At 44.1% G+C, this 25,287-nt stretch overlaps 1 protein-coding gene across 1 annotated transcript in view; it reads left to right on the top strand.

Annotated features, from left to right (window-relative positions):
- LOC110523381 (laminin subunit gamma-3) overlaps positions 1-25,287 on the top strand; it is a 204,510-nt gene that overhangs the window by 70,359 nt on the left and 108,864 nt on the right. Inside the window, exons 8-12 of the mRNA XM_036977011.1 lie at positions 5,054-5,190; positions 5,339-5,458; positions 15,784-15,982; positions 18,876-18,985; positions 21,461-21,697. Coding sequence (XP_036832906.1) covers positions 5,054-5,190; positions 5,339-5,458; positions 15,784-15,982; positions 18,876-18,985; positions 21,461-21,697 — 803 coding nt within the window. The remainder of the gene's footprint in view (positions 1-5,053; positions 5,191-5,338; positions 5,459-15,783; positions 15,983-18,875; positions 18,986-21,460; positions 21,698-25,287) is intronic.

The raw sequence follows: 25,287 nt of genomic DNA, 5'->3' as shown, positions 1-25,287 counted from the left end.
GATTTGACACACTGAACTGTCTGTGAAGTAGTTGGTGAACCAGGTGAGGCAGTCCTTTGAGAAACCAAGGCAGTTGAGTCTGACGATAAGAATGTGGGGATTGACAGAGTCAAAAGCCTTGGCCAGGTCGATGAATACAGCTGCACAGTATTGTCTCTTATCGATGGCGGTTATGATATTGTTTAGGACCTTGAGCATGGCTGAGGTGCACCCATGTCCAGCTCGGAAACCAGATTACATAGTGGAGAAGGTATAGTGGGATTAGAAATGGTCGGTGATCTGTTTGTTAACTTGGCTTTTGAAGACCTTAGAAAGGCAGGGTAGGATAGATATAGGTCTGTAACAGTTTGGGTCTAGAGTGTCTCCCCTTTGAAGCGGGGGATTACCGCGGCAGCTTTCCAATCTTTGGGGATCTCAGACGATACAAAAGAGAGGTTGAACAGGCTAGTGATAGGGGTTACAACAATTTTGGCAGATCATTTTAAAAAGAGAGTGTCCAGAATGTCTAGCCTGGCTGATTTGTAGGGGTCCAGATTTTGCATCTCTTTCAGAACATCGGCTATATGGATTTGAGTGAATGAGAAATGGGAGAAGCTTGGGCAAGTTGCTGTGGGGGGTGCAGGGCTGTCGACTGGGGTAGGGGTAGCCAGGTGGAAAGCATGACCAGGCATAGAAAAATGTATCGGTGGTGTAAGTGTTTCCTAGCCTCAGTGCAGTGGGAAGCTGGGTGGAGGTGCTCTTATTCCCCATAAACTTTACAGTGTCCCAGAACGTTTTGGAATTTGTGCTACAGGATGCAAATTTCTGTTAGAAAAAGCTAGCCTTTGCTTTCCTAACTGCCTGTGTATATCCTAACTTCCCTAAAAATGTGCATATCGTGGGTGCTATTTGTTGCTAATGCAGTACGCCACAGGATGTTTTTGTGCTGATCAAGGGCAGTCAGGTCTGGAGTGAACCAAGGGCTATATCTGTTCCTGGTTCTTCATTTTTTGAATGGTGCATGCTTATTTATGATGGTGATGAAAGCACTTTTAAAGAATAACCCGGCATCCTCTACTGATGGAATGAGGTCAATATCCTTCCAGGATACCCGGGCCAGATCAATTAGAAAGGCCTGCTTGCTGAATTGTTTTAGGGAGCGTTTGACAGTGATGAGGGGTGGTCGCTTGATCGCAGACCCATTACGGACGCAGGCAATGAGGCAGTGATCTCTGAGATCCTGGTTGAAGACAGCAGAGGTGTATTAGGAGGACAGGTTGGTTAGGATGATATCTATGAGGGTGCCCGTGTTTACTGATTTGGGGTTGTACCTGGTAGGTTCATTGATAATTTGTGTGAGATTGAGGGCATGTCCCAGTTTAGGTCACCTAACAGTACGAACTCTGAAGATAGATTGGGGGCAATTAATTAACATATAGTGTCCAGGGCACAGCTGGGGGTAGAAGGTGGTCAATAGCAAGTGGCAACAGTGAGAAACTTGTTTCTGGAAAGGTGGATTTTTAAAAGTAGAAGCTGAAATTGTTTGGGAACAGACCTGGATTGTATGACAGAACTCTGCAGGCTATCTCTGCAGTAGATTGCAACTCTGCCCCCTTTGGCAGTTCTGTCTTGTCGGAAAATGTTATAGATAGGGATGGATATTTCAGGGTTTTTGGTGGCCTTCCTAAGCCAGGATTCAGACACTGCTAGGACATCCAGATTGGCAGAGTGTGCTAAAGCAGTGAATTAAACAAATTTAGGGAGGAGGCTTTTAATGTTAACATGCATGAAACCAAGGCTTTTACAGTTACAGAAGTCAACAAATGAGAGCACCTGGGGAATGGGAGTGGAGCTAGGCACTGCAGGGCCTGGATTAACCTCTACATCACCATAGGAACAGAGGAGGAGTAGGATAAGGGTACGGTTAAAGGCTATAAGAACGGGTCGTCTAGTGCGTTCTTAACAGAGAGTAAAAGGAGCAGGCTTCTGGGCACGGAAGAATAAATTCAAGGCATAATGTACAGACAAGGGTATGGTAGGATGTGAATACAGTGGAGGTAAATCTAGGTATTGAGTGACGATAAGAAAGGTATTGTCTCTAGAGGCACCATTTGAACCAGGTGAGGTCACCGCATCTGTGGGAGGTGGAACAAAAGGGTTAGCTAAGGCATATTGAGCAGGGCTGGAGCCTCTACCGTGAAATTAGACAATAATCACTAACCAAAATAGCAATGGACAAGGCATATTGACATTAAGGAGAGGCATGGGTCTAATGATCATGGGGTCTAATGAGTAGCTAAGCGGGCTGGAGACAGCTTGCGGGCCGGGCTAGCAGGCTAGCAGAAGGGACTTAGGGGGACGTTGCGATGGAAGAGTCAGTTGTAGCCCCCTCGGGAGGTTACGTCGGCAGAAGAATCGTGATGGATCGGCAGGGCTCCGTATAGTAAAAGGGTACAGGCCAATTGGCAAAAATAGGTATTGTAGCCCAAGAAAATTGGCTGATGGACCTCTTCAGCCAACAGTCCGATATGCTTTAGACAGCTAGTTGGCTGTGGCTAGCAGATGGGCATTCAGGGGACGTCGTGACGGAGAAGCCTGTTGAAATCCCCCTCGGGTGGATTACGTCGGTAGACCAGTCGTGAAGAATCGGCGGGGCTCCGTATCAGCAGTAAATGGGATCCAGGCCAATTGGCAAAATACGTATTGTAGCCCAAGGAAGTGGCTGATGGACCTCTTCAGCTAGCCGGGAGATGGGCCTAGCATAGGCTAGCTCCAGGCTAAATAGTGCTTGCTTCGGTACAGAGACATTAGCCAGGAGTAGCCACTCGGATAGCAGCTAGCTAGCTGCGATGATCCAGGTGAAAAGGTTCAGAGCTTGCGGTAGGAGTCCGGGGATGTGGGGAAAAGAGTCCGGTTTTCTCTGGGTTGAATCGCGCTGTGCAGACTGGAAGGAGTTGTCTGGGCTAAATGTTAGCTGATGACCGCTAGCAGTGACTAGCTGACTACTAGCTAGTAGCTAGTTAGCTAGCTAGCTGCTTTTGGGGGTTCCAATTCTAAAGTAAAGAAAATAGGAGAACTGTACCACATTGGGTGAGGCGGGATGCAGGAGAGTATGTTGGAGTTGAGGTTTAAAAAATATTGAAAAAATATATAAGAATTATACACACCCAGACACCAACACACACACTCACACACACCAGTGGTCTCCACTACAGCAGTCTGTCTGGAGGTCATGGTAGTGTATCACAGTGTGAGACCAGCTGTGGGGTGATTGGCCTTGGCCTCCTCCTTGGCCTCAACACTGCAACAGAGACAGCAACACATGTTCACTTGGCAGGTTCTCTCATCTACACAGACTCACATGGCCTAGTGATGGTCTCTGAGCTTGCTCCACAATATGGAGAGATTAGCTACAACAAGCTACACAGAAACAGTGGGTAAAGTAGCACAGGAGTGCAATGACGAAGCATATAATGACGATATGTTTTGTGCGTGCATGTCAAGGCTTTCCGTTAGCCGGCAAATGCCGGCTTTAATAAATACAAAAATACGAGTAAAAAAACTGTTGCCGGCCAAACTGACATTGATTTTTAAATATCCATTGTGAAAGAATGCTTTTTATTAATTGATGGAAATTCCAGTCAGAGTGTAAATACATCATGCTTATCGGTCTATAACTTAATTTCATAATTTAGTATAATTAAATTGGCCTGTGTGTATTTTCGTTATTCATTATATATCTTATTTATCCAACACAATCACAGCATACAGAGCTGGGTGCTGCTGGAGTAAAACATGTGCTTTCTTCAGCCCATTCATTGCACAACAATTATAAATTCAATAATGTGTTAAAACCAGTTTTGGTGCATGATTAAAAAGAGCTGCTATTTTAATTTCTCAACTGGTAATTGAATAGTGCCTCCCATTCACCATTGAAGTACAGGCAACAAGCTATCAGCCACCACTTTACAATGTGAGCTGGTGGCAGTATGTATTTTGAAAAAATACTTAATTCTTTGAAACCTAAATATTATATTTCATATTATGAGGCATGTCTTTTAAAAATACTTCATAGGTGGCGCGTGAGTTTCAAGTTTGGGGAAGCTTACAATTTATCCTACAATTTCTACTGTTCTGCATACCACTTATGATTTTCATGTGCGCATTTTGTGGAACAGTTTCATTTCAATAATACGTTTTCATTTCTCTAAAGCATTGTCCTGTTAATTATACATGTTTTTATTAAAATCATATAAAGCTAAAAGCTAAAAGTCAACTAATGCGAGATCACCAGCCTCTGGCATAGGCCTAAGAGTTATTTTTTCAAAGAAGGTAATCCTCAATTCCTCTGTGGCTAAGTCATGCTTTCTAGTGGAGTATTTTGAATGCTTTTATTTATTGCTGTATAAACAGGGATAGTTATATGATTTTGGCAAATGTATTTCCATTCATCTCCTGTTCTATTGGTTTTCATATCAACGTTCAATTTGTTGTGCAGAAGCCAAAGGCACAATGCTAGTCATATTAGTAACCCATCCTCGTTGTTGCATGTTTAGATTCCCCCTCTTTCTAAGTTTCTAAAAGAGATTTTAATCTCTGTCACATATGGAATTGCTACCAGGTGCGCTGTTTAGACTGGTGTTTTCCCAGGTGCGCTGTTTAGAATGGTGTTTTCCCGGTGCGCTGATTAGAATGGTGTTTTCCCAGGTGCGCTGTTTAGAATGGTGTTTTCCCAGGTGCGCTGTTTAGAATGGTGTTTTCCCAGGTGCGCTGTTTAGACTGGTGTTTTCCCAGGTACGCTGTTTAGAATGGTATTTTCCCAGGTGCGCAGTTTAGACTGGTGTTTTCCCAGGTGCGCTGTTTCAACTGGTATTTTCTCGCGAATAGCTTTTTGGCAAATGTATTGGCTGCTTCATTACACAAGTTGCGTGTTCTGACCCATATGCACCCAATGCATTTCTCAAATGACCGGTAAATTAAAATGTTCCCTGTCACGTTGTCCGTGTGTGTGTGTGTGTGTGTGTGTGTGTGTGTGTGTGTGTGTGTGTGTGTGTGTGTGTGTGTGTGTGTGCAGGTGTAAGCCAGGCTCCTTCAACCTGCAAGAGAACAATCCAGCTGGATGTTCGCCCTGTTTCTGCTTCAGACACTCATTGGCCTGCAGATCGTCCAAACACCATACAGCTGTCAACATCACATCGGACTTTCTTGAAGGTATTCAGCCAATCATATATATTTTTTCAGCCAATCATGATTATCTTGAAAGTACTGCATTCAGCTGATAACTAGCTAATGACTTTCATAAGTTCTGAGTCATTCTGCCATGTTCCTCCTCCTCCTCCTCCCCCCTCCCTCCCTGCAGACACAGATGGCTGGTCAGGACAGTTTTCCGGGGGACAGGAGTATCCTCTGCTGTGGAAGGAAGGGGATGTCTACTTGCTACCACTCAGTGAGGATGATCTCGGCTTCTACAGCGCTCCAGGTGAGAGAGACAGAGCTGACACACACACACACATACATACACAAAGAGAGCTGATGTCACGTTTAAGGTGAGATATGAGTAGGACCTGGAGTTTTCCCAAACATAAAATCTGGCCAGGTCTAGACCATTGATTTATAGGAGATCCGGACCATGGAGTTATATGAGAAGATCTGGACCCTGGAGTTTATAGGAGAAGATATAGGCCTTACAGTTTATAGGAGATCATCTGGACCATAGAGTTATAGGAGAAGATCTGGACCATGGAGTTTATAGGAGATAATCTGGTCTATAGAAGTAAAGAGGAAGATCTTGACCTAAAGATATAGGAGAAGATCTGGGCCCTCGAGTTATATTAGGAGAATATCTGGACCATAGAGTTATAGGATAAGATCTGGTCCATAGAGTTATAGTAGAATATCTGGACTTAGAGTTATAGGAGAATATCTGGACCTAGAGTTATATGAGAAGATCTGGGCCCTAGAGTTATAGTAGAAGATCTAAGCCCTAGAGTTCATTGGAAAATAAAGAAAGAAAGATACTTCGTCAGTTGTACAACTGAATGTATTTAACTGAAATGTGTCTTCCACATTTTATCCAACACCTCTGAATCAGAGAGGTGCAGGGGGCTGCCTTAATCGACATCCACATCATCGGTTCCCTGGGAACAGTGGGTAAACTGCCTTGCTCAGGGGCAGAACGACAGATTTTTACCGTGTCAGCTCGAGGATTTGATCCGGCATCCTTTTGGTTACCTGCCCAATGCTCCTACCCGCCAGGCTACCTACCGCCCAGATGCAGAAGATCTGGGCTCTAGTTTATAGGATAGTATCTGGGCCCTAGAGTTATAGGAGAATATCTGGGGCCTAGTTTATAGGATAATATTTGAGCCCTAGAGTTATAGCAGAAGATCTGGGCCCTAGAGTTATAGGAGAAGATCTGGGCTCTAGTTTATAGGATAATATCTGGGCCATAGAGTTATGGGAGCAGATCTGGGCCCTAGTTTACAGAATAATATCTGGGCCCTAGTAATAGGAGAAGATCTGGGCCCTAGAATTTATAGGAGAAGATCTGGGACCTAGAGTGATAAGAGAATTGTATGCACTTCCAGGATGAGGAAAGATTACACAAAGACGGTTTGTGCTTGGAGAGAGCTCAGACACCCGCTGGTCTTTTAACATGTAAATATGTAAATCATATTACCGTCTGCCACCTTTAATACCCTTGGCTTGCTGCTCGAGATCATTCCTTTGTTCGATTAAACAATAACTCATAACGTTAGCCATAAGGTCATAAAGCACATGCTGCAACACCATTTTGTCACAGCAGACTCTTAACACGACCATTAGGAGAGAGGAGTTATAGCTGGCTCTGCTACAGGCTCTCCCTATGACTGTGTCCCAAATTACACCTTATTCCCTACATAGTACACTACAGTACCCTATAGACCCTGGTCAAAAATAGTGCACTTAATAGGGAATATGGTGCTATTTGGGACTCAGCCTATATATCAGTAGGAGAGACTAGGCCTGATGGAATTGGATGTCTTGGCCATAGCTGGAAGAATAACAAAGGGGAAATCGGCCTGGCTCAGCTCAGTCTGGCTACTCAGTGCACCAAGGACCCAGCCCAGCGAAGCAGCAGCCAACAGGGAGAGGGATAGAGAGAACCAGAAACAGCAGAAATCCCATTAACTACCAAAACATCCTGATGGTTTCATGTTCAAGCTCTCTGATCACACTAAACAAGTTCATTCAGACAGGCGTCTGTCTATTTATGTATGAAAAGCCTGAGATCACAGAAGACGCCTCGGAGGGAAGATGCTTTGGTCCACTTGGTCCAGGGATATTTTTAGAGTTTCTTATATGTCGTTAAGTCGACTTGGATATATTTAGTTTGTTTGTTTATTTATTTATTGTTTGGTTTAGTTCTCTGTTTTCTTGAAGCTCGTCCATCACTCCAGTGCCTCTGCAGGCCACCACACAGTGATTAGTGGTCAAACTTGCCGGGAGCTGCCTTGTGGCCATCCCCTTATCTCGCCGGAACAGAGCTTGTTGTAGTTGTTTTGTCAAGTAGTAAAATACGGAGATCTATTGCCACACCGCTTTAATGATAAAATTCTCTCTCTCTCTCTCTCTCTCTCTCTCTCTCTCTCTCTCTCTCTCTCTCTCTCTCTCTCTCTCTCTCTCTCTCTCTCTCTCTCTCTCTCTCTCTCTCTCTCTCTCTCTCTCTCTCTCTCTCTCTCTCTCTCTCTCTCTCTCTCTCTCTCTCTCTCTGTGTAATCCTCCTGCAGCCTTTCTCACTATAGCGTCGGATAATTCTGAGTGACAATGCACCGCTACCAAACAACACGCAGAGGGAAAGCAATTTCTTATTAATCTATTTGTCACCAATTTCAGTGTGTCTGTCGCTTAAATGTCTAGAATCAGATCAGTTGGCTTCTCAGTGTAATGAAAACAGATAGAAGTGTTGGGGATCAACTTGTTTCTTCCCGACTTCCAGAAATACCGGCGAAACTGCAGGCGAAACTGCAGTGCCAAAGAACACAATCCCGACACACAATAGAGGAGCCCAGATCACAGAGCATTATCCAGGGAAGTTCAGCTGGAGTCTTTCAAAGAGAGAGAGAGAAGGCTGAGAGGGACTTAGAGAAAAAGTCAGAGAGGTAGAGAGAGTGCGAGAGCGAGAGAGAGAAATAAAGAGTTTGTGAATACATGGTCCTCTATCCAATTCATTTACCACCACACTTGTCCTCATCCTCTTGGCAAAGAAAAGATTGCTGCTAGCTGACACATAATAGAAAGGTCACGTTCCTATGACGACAGAGCACTTGTCAACAGATTCTATCATGGATTCCAAGCCAACACCACTTTCTTCAACAGCCTTGCTAATCCAGCCTCACTGACATAGCTTCCATTTTTGACTGCTGGACATTCACTGAAGCAATGCAGGTTATGTGCTACTCCTCTCCAATCCTCCAAGCTCAAGGGTCCAACAGGCAGCTAACATCCCTGATCCATAACCAGCCACCTGTGCCTTAGTGCCTGACATGGTCATGGTCCATCTCCCTATCTACACCAGGCCATACTGCTAACCCAGAAAACCAAGAGGGACATGTCCCCAAGAGAGTTATATTTCAGAATGCCAAGAGAGAGACATGTAGTTCTATCCTTTATGTGTCTGGCCTCAAGGGGGCCAGGGAGCATGTGGCTGGTGCAGGAGAGCAGGCTATGACATTCACTTCAGGAGCCAAAGAATCAGATCCCATGTGTGTTCAATCTCCATCTCAATCCTTTCGAGGGCTATCCTCGAGTGGGCACCAGTCAAAGGATTATGTGACTGGTTTTACACTGTATAACATAACCAAAGGATCACTTGTGGGTCTCATCTCCATCCTTCATTCCTATAGGGCTCGCCGAGAAGGGGCACCAGTCTAGGAAGAATGAAATGTGATTGAATAGTAAGTAATCTTTCAGCTCATGAGCCTGAGATTCCCTGGGGGAATCAAACCAGGTGGTGAGTTCAGATCCAACCCAGCTCTCTGCCATCGGGAGAGATGTTGGGGGGGGGGTTGAAGGGAGAGATGGTCATTAAGAGCTTCACTCGACATGAACGCTACCACAGAGTCTGCCATCACCTCAGCTTGGCAGATTCTCACCTAAATAGGCTGGACACGGAGAGAGGGAGAGAAAGGGGATAAGGAGAGAGAAATGGATATGGAGGGAGAAGCGAGAGAGGGAGCATACCTGCAGGAGAGAAATGGAGAGGGGAAAAGGAGAGACAGGAAAGAGAGGAAGCACAAAAGGACGAGGGAGAGAGTGGGAGAAGTTTCAGTATACATCCTCTGCAGTAACGTTTCTGCCAAGATTCCTGGACAGGCTGCCTCTGCACTGGACGTGAGCCCTAGAACGTTCAGGACAAACCACCACCATGATCTCTGATTGGATGTGAGCCCCAGAACGTTCAGGACAAACCTTCACCCATCAAAAAGAGAAACGTCCCTTTTTCAGAACCCTGTCTTTCAAAGATAATTCGTAAAAATCCAAATAACTTCACAGATCTTCATTGTAAAGGGTTTAAACACTGTTTCCCATGCTTGTTCAATGAACCATAAACAATTAATGAACATGCACCTGTGGAACGGTCGTTAAGACACTAACAGCTCACAGACAGTAGGCAATTAAGTTTACAATTATGAAAACGTAGCCTTTCTCCTGACTCTGAAAAACACCAAAAGAAAGATGCCCAGAGCCCCGCTTATCTGCGTGAACGTGCCTTAGGCATGCTGCAAGGAGGCATGAGGACTGCAGATATGGCCAGGGCAATAAATTGCAATGTCCATACTGTGAGACTCCTAAGACAGCGCTACAGGGAGACAGGACGGACAACTGATCGTCTTCGCCGTGGCAGACCACTTGTAACAACACCTGCACAGGATTGGTACATCCGAACATCACACCTGCAGGACAGGTACAGGATGGCAACAACAACTGCCAGGGTTACGCCAGGAATGCACAATCCCTCCATCAGTGCTTAAATTGTCCGCAATAGGCTGAGAGAGGCTGGACTGAGGGCTTGTAGGGGTATTGTAAGGCAGACCAGACAGAACTGGCAAAAAGTGCTCTTCACTGACGAGTCGCAGTTTTGTCTCACCAGGGGTGATGGTCGGATTCACGTTTATCGTCGAAGGAATGAGCGTTACAACGAGGCCTGTACTCTGGTCTGGGACGGTGTGTCACAGCATCATCGGACTGAGCTTGTTGTCATTGCAGGCAATCTCAACGCTGGGCATTACAGGGAAGACATGCGGTACCCTTCCTGCAGGCTCATCCTGACATGACCCTCCAGCATGACAATGTCACAGCCATACTGCTCGTACTGTGCGTGATTTCCTGCAAGACAGGAATCTCAGTATTCTGCCATGGCCAGCGAAGAGCCCGGATCTCAATCCCATTGAGCACGTCTGGGACCTGTTGGATCGGAGGGTGAGGGCTAGGCCATTCCCCCCAGAAATGTCTGGGAACTTACAGGTGCCTTGGTGGAAGAGTGGGGTAACATCTCACAGCAAGAACTGGCAAATCTGGTGCAGTCCATGAGGAGGAGATGCACTGCAGTACTTAATGCAGATGGTGGCCACACCAGATACTGACTGTTACTTTGATTTTGACACCCACCTTTGTTCAGGGACACATTATTCAATTTCTGCTAGTCACATCTCTGTGGAACTTGTTCAGTTTATGTCTCAGTTGTTGAATCTTGTTATGTTCATACAAATATTTACTCATGTTAAGTTTGCTGAAAATAAATGCAGTTGACAGTGAGAGGACGTTTATTATTTTTCTGAGTTTAGAATGTTCAAGATAATCTAATTCGATGACCCCACTTAACATCACTGGCGCACTCTCATTAGCTGTACATTACCATATCAGACTCCATTACACCCACAAAGTAGATTATGTTTTTGGGGTGTTTTTAGAGAAGAAAACATTGCTATATTGGCAAATTGTGTGTGTGTGTGTGTGTGTATAGTGTTTAGAGTAGGTCACCAGACTCGCGGACACTCTCTCTCTTTCTCTCTCTGCTGGGTAAAGTTAAAGCTTGTCTGTTCACGTATTGCTTTCATGCCCATTGCACGGCAGTCAATGTCAGTTAGAGGCCTCCATGGGACTTAAAGTTGTTTGTGTGAGACGGCGGCTATCTAGTTGAAATAGAGTTGATTAATTAGTTTGGAGAGAGTCTAAACCATTGATTGATCGCAGGACTCCTCTACCGTTCATCAAATGTCACTGGGACGTCAGGCATCTTGGCAGAGAATTTGTCTGCCCCTGGAAGGGGGTCAGTGGAGTTCAGGTTGAGCACATCACTTAATAACAGACACACAGAGATTGAAAAGGCACATTCAAAACACACACACATACACACAGACGGACACACACACACACAAAACAACACACCCACACTCACTGCGTGCACATTGAGTGGAAGCAGAAAACAATGTTGTTCTGACTCCCAGAACTGGCTGGTAGTGCTCTGTTATCTCTTGTCTGTTTCTCTCCTGTGACAAACCCATTAATAGTAGTACAATGGCATATGTGACTCAGGAAGTGCCTATGTCGCGCGTCACTAGTTCACAGGAGAGCCATTTGAACCTAAACTATTTTATGTTTGGGCAGAAATGCCCTCTGGAACATGTGAACTTTCATGTACATTAATAACAAATGTGTATGCCATCTGTAAATACAAATAAAATGGTTAAATTATGAGCCTAGTTGGTTTAGCCACAGAAAAGGATGCAACCTTCCCGCTAGCCATGATAGTCTGAGATTATTTTTTATTTCTTATTTAACAAGGCAAGTCAGTTAAGAAAAAAATCTTATTTTCAATGATGGCCTAGGAACAGTGGGTTAACTGTCTTGTTCAGGGGCAGAACAACAGATTTTTACCTTGTCAGCTTGGGAATTCAATCTTGCAACCTTTTGATTACTAGTCCAACGTTCTAACCACTAGGCTGTCTTTTTTTGAAAGATATCACGTAGTAGAACTGCATAAGTGCTGTTCTCCACTTTCTGGAAGACAAAGTTTTGAAATCAGTGGAATTAGAGTATGATAGCTAGATGGAGTATGACAGGAGATCGAGAAAATTCTGGCGTTTGATTGCAAACATGCAGATGGGGTCGAAAAGAGAACACACAGAAGGCTGTTGTATTAAACATCTACCAACTAAGGGCAACCATGGCATCCATGACAAAGAGGGAGAATAGTCTAGTCTAGTCTAGTTAGCTTAATTTTGTAAGAAAGTCATTTTAAGTTAGTGTACTATTAGCTAGCTAACGTTAATAGGTGTTCCAAAACATTCAAAGGCAATTTTCTCAAAAGTGAGGTTACAAGTTTATCAACTTCCAAAGTATAAAAAAAAGTATCCTGTTGTTCCTCAACTGTAGTGTATGATATACCCTTTTCTAGTTTTGAGTCTCTGCTTTGTCCAATGTAAAAATTAAAAATAAACACGATTTCAAATGTTCCTACATAAGACCAAATCGAGCTGGTCGGTCACATATTTTGGCTTAGTTGATGTACCATTAGAACTAGCCAAAAGTTGTCTAACATTAGCTAGCTAGTTAGCTCACCAACTTTAGCTATCATTTTTGCCTCAATCACACTACACCTGAATCAAACAATGAGACCAGAGGCCAAATGATTGAAGATTGATATTCTTATGTTTTTGGACAGTGCATTGAGAGTTTTTCTTTGTCAGTCTAGCAATGTAACATTATTGATCTGTCACTTTCCCTAGCTAATTCCTTACTTTTCACACTGCCACAGTATAAACATCTCTACAGGCTACACTGTCATGGTGCACAGTCAGTACATAACACTATGATCATCATAGCTTAGCAGGCTCAGATGGTGACAGGTGTCCCAGCAGAGCCAGAAAGCCAGGGAAGACAAGTCTACGGAGCTCAGGTGAATTTTGCAGTATATTAATACAATCAGTGAATGGATACAAAGTTCCATCTTGAGTTGATGGGTAGGCAACTGGGAATAATGGTAATTTCAATTATTTGAACCATTGATTACTTTCTTGGATAATATAATGAATGTAATATAATATAATATAATGAACTCTGAGGTAATTCTTTGTCATGCCTCATCTGAGCAGGATTATATGTTGACTGTGGTCTCAGCAGGGTCAGGCCACCAGGGAAGACCAGTCTGTGACAGCGCTGAGGTGAACTTTTGCAGATACTTTATTCTCTCTAAGCAGCAAACACTGGACAAGCCAGAAGCTTCAAATATTAAACTATTTTAAGGTAGTCTGACAAACCTCTGAAGTTGATTTCCAAACTGTAACAAAACGATTGATAGAGGCTTTTCTCGATGATACAAAACATGTCATACAAAAATGTGAGGAAGACCTGGAAGACACAATTGATGATGATGAATAGATACAGATACCGTATGATGAATGCCCAGTGATGGTCATATTATCTTAGACATACATTACTGCAGTTTAAAACCATCCACAGAACATACTATATTCCAGTGAAACGGAATATCATGCACTCAGAAATGTAAGTCCTCTGATGAAGGTGGAAAGCACAAAAGGGGAAATATTTACATATGCTATGATCTTGTGAAGGCTGGCTGAAATCTGGCAAATAGTATGTTTTTTTTTTTATCTCAGCATGTCTACAGATTCTCCCTTCTTCCTGTTTATGTTTGCTTTGAAATGTTGATACTGGAGACTGTGGTCAGAAGAACCTGTTTAATCTAGCATTTATAGCTGCTAAGAAATGCATTGCCATTAATTGGAAAGTTGGTTATCCTCCCACATGTCACAATGGATGGCAGAAAGGTCAAGTTATGTATCACTAGACTTGAATTATTATAAGATTAAGAGTATACAGTGCAACTTTCATAAGTTCTGCGTGCCTAATATGGAATACTGCATGACAAAAGGGATCTGTATTGAAAACATTAGTTGTTTTTAGTCGAGCAGTTACAAATAGATTTTTTTTCATGGCACATGGACACCTGTGTGATTTGTGCCTGTCTCAGTGGACTAATCCATTTAGGAAGCCGCGGGGATGCCACAGTCCAAGAAAATAAGGATTGTGGCTCAGATGCACAAGGCACGTCTCTCTGCCACCATTTCGTGGGTTTTCATTGTTTCATAACTTCATTTTGTGCATTGTTTGCTGTGTCTATCAATTCCCCATTACATATATCACCAGTCGTAGCCTGCATTTAGCCGTCCATTAATTCCCATAATTTATCATCTGCAAAGTTTGTTTAGGTACAGTCATTTCTGTTAATGCATTCAAGATATTATTATTACTGTCTTTTACCGGTCATTGTCGGAGTGAACATGTGTTTTGCAGAACCCACAACCTATGCTACACTTGTGAGAAACACGTTTTTGTTTATTTCATTCCATATACGAGTTTTGTCAGTCATCCGGCACTGGGCAGTGTGCTTGGGATGATAAAGGCTGGTCCTCCAAATATCAGATGTGACTGTGAGGTGAGCAGACAGGTGTGTGTGTGTGTGTGGTCAGACTGCAGCCTCTGGCACCACGTACCACCCACAGTATCACCTTCTGACATCCACTGCAGCCCTAACAATACCAGCAGAGACCAGAATACATGACGTACACAAACACACTCAAAACACACAACCTCAGCCTGATAGTGGAGGTTGCACTGCTGCGGCACAGACCTGGGTTCAAATACAATATGACTGAGCTTGCCTTTTGCAATAGCACAAATAGAAAAGTCCCAAAAGTACAAGCCCAACCCAGCCCAACTGTCACTCCAGGGAGGCTAAGCAAATGCTCAAAGCATTTTTTTAAGATTTCAAATAGTTTGAACCCAGGTCTGCTGAAGTGTCATTCACACTGTGGCATATTATGCTGTTTCGTATTGCCTTACTGAGAAATGTCTGCCTCGTTTATAAAAGTGCACTGCTGTTTTTATTGCTGCAATCAATCTTGAATAATGGATGCTTATCCATCTCCTCTTAGCATACTGATTATTGTTTTATTTTTACATATTTCCACAAACACCATTTTATTGAGTCTCTCACCTCACCCACCCATGACTCAAGATGTTGTATATTTCAGGGATAGTTTTTCCAATTTGTTGTTTTATTAGAGGCTCCCTGGCTGCTGATCATGTTGTATGCTGTGAGTGTGCTGGTTTGAAAAGTGGTTGGAATGTGTGTGTGTGTGTGTGTGTGTACGCATGGCTTGGTGTGTGTGTGTGTGTGTGTGTGTGTGTGTGTGTGTGTGTGTGTGTGTGTGTGTGTGTGTGTGTGTGTGGCTCTTTGAAGTGGTGTTAATGTGCTGTAATGAGGGTAATTAAAGCCAGACTCCCACTGTGATCTGTGGGCTACAAGCTCCTCGGCCCTCGCACTTTACCATACATACACACACACACTCACTCTCTCTCTCTCTCTCCCTCACACACTCCCCCCAACGTGGACCCTCTCTCTTTCACACTTACACACACTCGTACAAACACACACACATACTAAATCAATCCCTTACTAGTTCACTCTCAGATGTACACACTTGCAAACATACACAAACACAAAACAATTGAAATCCCACACAGTAATGATGAGAGGTTCTCTCTCTCTCTCTCTCTCTCTCTCTCTCTCTCTCTCTCTCTCTCTCTCTCTCTCTCTCTCTCTCTCTCTCTCTCTCTCTCTCAATGGGACTTATTGACATGTCTCTCTTTCTCTCTCTCTGTGTCTCTCTTTCTCTCTGGGAGAATGTGAGATAGCTAAAAGCATGTCTGTTTGTCTGTCTCCCCTTCCTCCTGTAGAGAGGTTCCTGGGGAACCATCTCCTGAGCTACGGCCAGCTCCTTTCCCTGACCTTCACGGCCGGGGCCCAGTACCTCCTCCCTCACAGTGCCACAGTGCTCCTGGAAGGATCGGGAACTACCCTGTCAGCTGACCTTTCACCCCAACATGGACCTGTCCACCAGCCGGGCCTTGCTCCCCAGCACACCTTCACTCTCAGGTAAAACCTGTGTAAGGCGGCAACAGTAGCTGAGGTGTGCATATGTGAGTTTGGTATATGTGTATAGCATGTGTGCATATGTGTATGACATACTACAAGGCTACTACCATTGTGCTACTATTCATGATATTACACATGTCACACATACAGTAGAGTCCTCAGGCTGTGTGGATGAACAGTACCATCTTCATGGCAATATGATCCCTATCTGGATTGAGATACTATGGAATCTGCCTTATGACTGTGTCAGACATAGTCGTGTCCTTTCTGGTTACTGTCCACCACTAAAGGTGTCCTTATGCTTCCCATCCAAAACAGTTTGTAACAGTTTGTGCAAATATTATGATGATATTTGGTGAAGGTTTCTTTTCTGCTGTTCGTGCAAAACATGTTTTTTCTCGAGCCAAGTCGAAGTTTGGAGCCAAAGTCTACACACTTTCATCTGTCATGGGTCAACAGTAAGGATTCTTCAATTAAGTGTTTGTTGTCATTCAATAATAGACTACTTTTTCATGCAAGTTTTTTTCCCTTGAGAAATACTGCCCCAATCATCTTAGTTAGATGTAAAATTGCGCGACTAAGATATCCTCTGCAAAAAATAAATAATGAATGACAGACTTCTTGAGTTATCTTAGATAAATGTTGACTACTTTTTCAAGCAAAGGTATTTTTAGGGAGTAGGCGAGCACATTCATTCAGTTCACCTAGCCAAGTTCGACTTCACCAGCCCTTGGTGAAGGGGCAGTTTGGCCCTCCCTTAAAGCAGCGGGGCCTGGGGAAAGGAGTGTCATTAAGTGGGCCATCTATGGAGACAGGCTCCACACACGTCATTAGAGAGACAGATATCTGTCCCTACACACTCTCTCACACACACACACAAACACACACACAGCATCCCCTCCTGCTGGAGCTCTCTTCCTGGCTCCACACGGTTACGTTGAGATGGATCAGCTGGGAAGTGGAGTGGTGTGTGTGTGTATCCATGCCTGTGTTTGTGTCATTTGACTGCAGACAATAACACAACACACACTTCCCCATTCCCTGGCTATGTACTCTGAGTGACAGATAGCATGCTGTATGTTATGACTGTGAGCCTGCATGTGTTGTGTGAATGTGTTGAATGTATTAGCCAGGATAAGTGTCTCTGTGTTTCCAGCAGACACCAGGATCATTTATAATCACAGGGAGTAAGGGGGTGGATAGGGGTGTTCAGAGACTGGGGGGGGTGGTTGATGCCCACATGTTAAATAGTGTTGGAGGAGTTAGCCTTTGCTGTTCTCTATTACAGTGTAGACTGTGGGGAGACACAAGGGGTGGATACTTTTTGTTCTAAATGTGTAAACAGGATACATGTTTGTGTATTCTGGTTCTCTTCTCTTCATCTTCATCCTCTCTTTTCTCTTCTGTCTATTTTCTCTTCTCCTCCTCATCTCTCTCTCCTCTCCACCCCTCTTTTTAATTTAATTATATTATTTTTTTCATTTTACCCCCTTTTTCTCCCCAATTTCGTGGTATCCAATTGTTAGTAGTTACTGTCTTGTCTCATCACTACAACTCCCGTAAGGGCTCGGGAGAGACAAAGGTCGAGAGCCATGCGTCCTCCGAAACACAACCAAGCCACACTGCTTCTTAACACAGTGCGAAACCAACCTGGAAGCCAACCGCACCAATGTGTCGGAGGAAACACCTTACACAGGAGTCGCGAGTGCGCTATGAGACAAAGATATCCCTACCGGCCAAACCCTCCCTAACCCGGACAACGCTAGGCCAATTGTGCCTTGCCCCATGGACATCACGGTCGCGGCCGGCTGCGACAGAGCCTGGGCTCGAACCCAGAGTCTCTGGTAGACCACTGCGCCACCCGGGAGGCTCTCCTCTCCGCCCCTCTGTGTCTCTATCTATCTGTGTATTTGTGTGTGTGTTTGGTTTTACTATCCTTGTTAGGACCAGAAGTCCTGACAGGGATAGTAAAATAAGGAACATTTGGGGTCATTTCGCAGGTCCTCACAAGGTAAAAGGCTATTTTAGGGTTAGGGGTTAGAATTGGGATTAGGGTTACGGTTAAGGGTAAGGTTTAGGGATAAGGTTAGGGGTTTGAGGTTAAGGTTAGGGATAGGTTAAGGGTTAGGATTAGGTTTAGGGTTAGGGAAAATGGGATTTTGAATGGGAATCCGTTGTTTGGTCCCCACAAAGATAGTAAAACAAACCACACACTATGCACAGACCTTCAGTGGATTCGTGGTCATCTGATGATGTTCCTCTCATACTAGCGTTCCTTAATTACAGTCTCAGTGTCTCTGGCTCTGCCCGGCTCTGATTAGAACCAAAATGGACAGTGCTCCATAGGGAAGACATGGCAGAGAGTTCTCTCACTTTCACATCAACCCCTGCTTATCGCTACACAGCAGCAGAGCAGCAGCTCCATTACCGGGGGGCTGTGAGGCTGTGTTTGTAATTGTCTCCTTTTATAACTATGGCAGTCTAGGGGCCGGGGAACGAGGACCTCTGTAGAGGGGGAGAGGTCTGTGTGGTCCATAGACTGGACACACATTTTTTCACATACAGAGGAAATGTAATATACTGTCAACACTAACTCATAGACACAGAGGACATATAGCGGATATACCTTGCCCAAATATAACACATTCACACACAGGACAGAGTAGGAGCTGTATGTCCAACAGACAGCTTCCACATTCCCATTAAAAACACAAACATCCCATGCTACATTTCAGACGGTGAACATAAGATATGACTGATGCATTTATTAATTCCTACAAACATACTGCACGTAATAATACTGTACAAACATGTTGCGGGACTCGGTAATCATAGGGGCCTCAGTAAACGTAGGGGCCTCAGTAATCATGGAGCTGTGTTTGTTTTCCTCCAGACTTCACAAGGAGGAGACGAGGCTGAAGCCTTCATTGTCTGCCTTCCAGTTCCACCATCTTCTCTTCAACCTCACTGCTATACAGATCAGCAACGCAGGAGGACACAACTGTAAGTGTGTGTGTGTGTGTGTTTACATGCGTGCATGTGTGTAAGAGCGGGTGTGTATAAGTGTGTGTGCATACATGCAATGGCTACACCTCAAGCTAGCGTGTTGTCCATTATTTGTGCCTCCTGTACCCTATCACTAAGAGTATGTTCTTATTTAACCAAAGTAAAACAAATCCATCAGAAGAGTCATTGAGCTGGATGTGGTTCCTCTCTATCCTGTCAGTTCATTAATGGACAGCAGTCTGCTTCCTACTACTTGCTCTCAACCTGCTGCCCTCTCATTGGCTCCGGCCTCTTCTGGAACATCTCTGAGGAGAATATGCATGGTAACACCACTTGGCCTCGTGAACATCAGCTGTCAAGTTATTTCACTGGCAGGGGAAGTTCAGTACCAGAACTCTATCTCACTTAGTAACACTGCCTCAGTCACTCTCATATGGACCACATGCACCCACGTACGTACACACACATACACACTCTTTATAGTTTATACACACAACCACTTTGAGACTATTAAATGCAACAGAGGCACCCACGCACATTTTCATTACCAGTTAAGGCCTACTTTATATCGCTGAGTGTTCAACACATGCTTGCTCTCACTGAAGCATTGAGTTGTGCCAAATTCATAGGCAAGAGCAGCAGGACTTCTGCTCACAGATATTGCATGTCTGTACTTCCACATCCCCTGCTCTTTAATGGAGTGAGCGGGGGTACGGTCTGATATTTATTCTCTCTCTCTCTCTCTCTCTCTCTCTCTCTCTCTCTCTCTCTCTCTCTCTCTCTTATAGTGTTTAGGTCAGTGTACTGAGGGGATGTGAGAGGCATTACATTAGTTAGTTAAAGCCATACACACCATCTCTCACATTGGGTCAAAGCCACACACACATTCACACTATGTACACATAGACACACACGGTCTCTCTCTCTCTCTCTCTCTCTCACACACACACACACACACACACACACACACACACACACACCCTCTTTGTGCATTGCGGAGGAAAACACTGCTAATGATTTGTGTTCGGTCTCAAATGAATTCTCAAACAGTGTTAGAAGTGCCTTATCTCCGCAGGCCGCCAAGCAAATGTTAATATGAAAATCCCACAAAGTGCAATTTCGCCTTTTTCTCCCCCACTGCACCAAAAAACAGATTAAGACATTCATTATTATTTTAATGACAGGATTGTCTGTAGGCGATGGATGTCACATTGTTGGGTGAGGATCCTGTGTGACAGCTGAGTAGTGTTGAAGATGTAAGGTTAGGGTAGGAGGCTTCCACAAAATCAGTAGAGGGAGAGGTGTGCGGGGTGGAGGGTGCGGGGTGGAGGGAGAGAGAGAGAGGAATGGAGAGAGGGGCAGAAAGAATGGGAGAGAGAGAGAGAGATGTAGAGAGACTGGAAAAGGGAGTGAGAAAAAGGGAAAGAGGGGAAGAGTGAGAGGGAGAGGGAGATGAAGAAAGGGTATAGAGATGGAGAGAGAGAGGGGAAGGGGGATACCTAGTCAGTTGTACATCTGAATGCATTCAACTGAAATGTGTCTTACGCATTTAACCCAACAGCTCTGAATCAGAGAGGTGCGGGTGGCTGTCGAGAGACAGGGAGAGGGAGAAGGAGAGGGAGATGGTTTAACTGGTGGCCAGGAGTATGGTAGTCGGAGGGGATGAGTTGGTTGGGGGCTGAGTTGCAGATGGTAAATTAACTGTGTTGTATCGTTGCTTAAGGAACAGGGTGATCACGACTTGTTAGAGCCCATGGTCTCTCTCTTCCTCATGCTTATTCTGTCTTTTTTAAATGGCTCTTTCCCTCTCTCTCGTTAGACATTAATTCATTAATTCACCCATTCTGTATTTTTGATCTCACACACATCCCTTACTCACCGTGATACACGCACACACATCCTCACTGGCACTGGTAAAGAGCCTCTGTTGAAAGCCTGGGCACTGGACCTTGAGTGGTGGTGGTAGTATTCTGTACAATGGCTGAGGAGGATTCAACCTGGACTATCGCCCCATCACTATTCATGGAGGAAGAGAGGAAAGAGGAATCAGTAATCCTAGTGGGTGCATGCTCCCCCAATATCTCCACGTTTTCTTCTCTTCTTCTCCTCCTTTCCTCGTGCTCTCCTCCCTCGCTCCTCTGCTCTGATTTATTCATTTGTTTTATCAGAGATTCTCAGAGTGAGGTAGATAGGTGTGTGCCCACATTTACGTCACAAGAGTGCAGGTATGCACACACACACACACACACACACACACACACACACACACACACACACACACACACACACACACACACACACACACAGAACTTGGTTAAATTCCTAGATTAATCTTGTTTCTGATTATAAAACTCAGCATTAGTGGACCATTGTCTTCTGGATGTGAGAGTAGCCTTTTGAGGACGTTTGAGTATTCATGACCTCTCCAGATTTGGAGATAAAGTATTAATGATCTCCATCCTCTCTCCCCAGACACGTCCCAACTCTCAGGGGTAACCCTGGCTTCCGCTGCCCCCTTCTCCAGTCCTGTTATCCCCTCTACCCCTCCTGCACTCTGGGTAGAGGTGTGTACATGCCCTCCTGGATTTGGGGGTCAGTTCTGTGAGCTCTGTGCCCCAGGATTCAGCAGAGAGGTCCCTAACGGAGGACCCCTGTCTCCCTGTGTGCCTTGCACCTGCCACCAGCATGGACCATGCCACCCTGAGACAGGTAGGAGAAGTCTAAAAATTCCTCAAACATACATGTATCTTATACCGTTTTAAAGGTAATCTTGTTGTTAATCCCACCACAGTGTCCGATTTCAAATATGCTTTACAGCGAAAGTACCACAAACGATTATGTTAGGTCACCACTAAACCACAGAATAAATACAGCCATTTTTCCAGCAAAAGATAGGAGTCACAAAAAAAAACAAATAGAGATAAAAATTAATCACTAACCTTTGATGATCTTCATCAGATGACACTCATAGGTCTTCATGTTACACAATACATGTATGTTTTGTTTGATAAAGTTCATATTTATATCAAACTATCTGAGTTTACATTGGCGCGTTATTCACTAGTTCCAAAAACATTTAGTGATTTTGCATAACCACATCGATTCAACAAAAACTCATCATAAATGTAGATGATAATACAAGTCATACACATAGAATTATAGACATACCTCTCCTTAATGCAACCGCTGTGTCAGATTTTTTTTTAATTTATGGAAAAAGCAAACCATGCAATAATCTGAGACGGCGCTCAGAAAAATAATAACTCCCAATCCTAGTTCCACAATAAATGCTTGATTTGTTCGATAATGTCCATTATTTATGTCCAAGTAGCTACTTTTGTTAGGGTGTTAGGTACACATATCCAAACGATCGTGCAGGTCCAGCATAACTTCGGACAAAAACTTTAAAAAGTTATATTACAGCTCGAAGAAACTTGTCAAACTAAGTATAGAATCAATCTTTAGGGTGTTGTTATCATAAATCTTCCATAAAGTTCCAACCGGAGAATTCCTTTGTGTCTGGAGAAGCCATGGAATGCAGGTCGATATCATGTGAAATGCGCATGACCAGGAAATGGCTCTCTGCCAGTAACCTGACTCATTTAGCTCTTATTCAGCCCCACAACACAGTAGAAGCCTCATTCAAGTTTCTAAAGACGGTTGACATCTAGTGGAAGCCCTAGGAAGTGCAACTTCATCCATATCCCACTGTGAATTCAATAGGGCCTGGGTTGAAAATCGACCAACCTCAGATTTCTCACTTCTTGTTTGGATTTCTTCTCAGGTTTTTGCCTGCCATATGAGTTCTGTTATACTCACAGACATCATTCAAACAGTTTTATAAACTTCAGAGTGTATTCTATCAAATACTAGTATTACTATGCATATATTAGCAACTGTGACTGAAGAGCAGGCCGCTTACTCTGGGCATCTCTGGGCACCTTTTATCCAAGCTACTCAATACTGCCCCTGCAGCCATAAGAAGTTTTAATTAACCTCTTCTTTTTCCTTCTCCCCTCTACTCGTCTCTTTTCTACTCGACTTTCCCTCTCTCTCAATTCAATTAATTTCAATAGACTTTATTGACGTGGCAAGTTAAATTACTTACCATGTCAAAGTATACATATAACAAAAATGGTGGGACCAACAGCAATAGGAATAATAGTAGTGGAAATGGGATTACCATTAACAGCAACTACAACAACAATATTAATGAGAATAATAATAATACATTAAAGCAATAGTAGTAGACCAGTCTCAACATGGCATGGTAAGAAAGCCAAAACAAAACGGGAAATATTATTGACATTACATAGCACTTTTCACTGGCTGTCCCTCAGGTTGTGGCAGGAGAACACATTTTGTCTTTTCACTCATTAAATATTACATCTTTGTCTATATCTCTCCTCTGGAGCAGAGTGAGCACAGCCTGTCCTCTCTGGGCAGCCAGGCTTGCCTGTGATGTCAGGTCTCTATAGCCAGACTGTGCTCACTGTGTCTGTACCTAGTCAGTGTTTTCCTCAGTTTTCGATCAGTCACAGCGGTCGATAGTCTGCCACCATGACCTGTCTGTTTAGAGCCAAATAGCATTGAAGTTTACTTATATTTTGTGTGATGTCTTTCCAATAGGTGATATCTTTTAATTTTTTATTTGTGAGGAGTTGGTTGGACCAGATTTCCTGAGTGCTGTCCTGAGGCTCTATGGCACATATGTCAGAGTCAAGGCCCGCGGGCCACATCCGGCCCGCAAGAAGGTTTTTTACGGCCCCTGGGATGATCTTGATTTATTATTAGAACCGGCCCGCAGCAAGCCGGCAGCCCGCAGATCTTTTACACGCACCAATACTACATTTCCCACAATGCAAAGGTGACGCACCGAGCAGTAGGCTGCTTCATTTCAATATTTATTGGCACAGCAGTCGTCAGCATCACAGTAAAATTAACTTTCAGATACCCATCAAAAATGGCAAAACGGAAGGTGGATACTGAGAACCGGGGGTTTCAAACAAGGTGGGAGTCGGAGTATATGTTCACGAAGGTAGCTGGAAAACCTGTGTGTCTTCTGTGTGGAGAAAGTGTGGCGGTACTGAAAGAGTATAATCTGAGACGACATTATGAAACGAAACACGCGGACAAAAACAAGAATATGGACATGGAACAAAGGCTACAAAAGGCCAGTTTTATTTTGGCAGAAGAGATCGCTAAATCAGCCCGGCCATTTACGGAGGGGGATTTCATCAAAAACTGCATGATTAAAGTTTGTGACGAAGTTTGCCCAGAAAAAAAGGCAACTCTTTTTAAATGTGAGTCTGAGCAGAAACACCATTGCCGAGAGAGTAGACCAGTTGTCCATCAATCTAAAAGAGCAGCTTGTGAAAAAGGGAAAAGATTTTATTGCATATTCCTTGGCTGTGGATGAGAGCACCGACATTTCTGACATTGCCCAGTTGTCAATTTTCATCCGCGGAGTGGACTCCAACCTAAGCGTGACAGAGGAGTTTTTGGCTTTACGTCCTATGCATGGCACAACTACGGGGCATGATTTGTATGAAGAGGTGTCAAGATGTGTAAATGAGATGGAGCTGCCTTGGGAAAAACTCGTGGGTTTGACAACCGACGGAGCACCTGCGATGTGTGGACACAGGAGCGGACTGGTGGCGAAGATACGGGAAAAGATGCAAGAGGAAAACGCGACAGGTGAGCTGACAGCTTATCATTGTATCATACACCAGGAAGCGTTGTGCGGTAAAGCCTTGAAAATGGAGCATGTAATGAGCATCATCACGCGCACAGTTAACTTTATCAGAGCCAAAGGTTTGAATCACCGCCAGTTCAAGGCATTTCTGACGGAGTTAGAAACGGAGCATGGTGATTTGCCTTATCACACAGAGGTGCGATGGCTAAGCCAGGGAAAGGTGCTTCAAAGATGTTTCGAGCTTCGTGAGGAGATTTGTCTGTTCTTGGACAGCAAAGGGAAAGACACAACACAACTCCGAGACGAAATGTTTCTGTGTGAAATGGCTTTTCTGTGTGACATTACGAGTCATCTGAATGCAATAAACTTGCAGCTGCAGGGTCGGGATCGTGTCATCTCTGATATGTACAGTACAGTGAAGGCATTTAAAACCAAACTGACTCTGTGGGAGACGCAGATGCGGAAAGAAAATTTGAGCCACTTTCCCAGCTGCCAGACCATGAAAGAGAAGCTCTCTACCAGTGCGTTCCCGAGCACACAGTTGGCTGATAAAATAGGTATGCTTGCCGCTGACTTTCGACGCCGATTTGCTGACTTTGAAGCA

The sequence above is a fragment of the Oncorhynchus mykiss genome, chromosome 5, assembly GCF_013265735.2.
Source record: "Oncorhynchus mykiss isolate Arlee chromosome 5, USDA_OmykA_1.1, whole genome shotgun sequence".
Taxonomy (NCBI): domain Eukaryota; kingdom Metazoa; phylum Chordata; class Actinopteri; order Salmoniformes; family Salmonidae; genus Oncorhynchus; species Oncorhynchus mykiss.
Note: the sequence above shows the minus strand (reverse complement) of the source record. Positions and strands in the feature narration are given on the sequence as shown.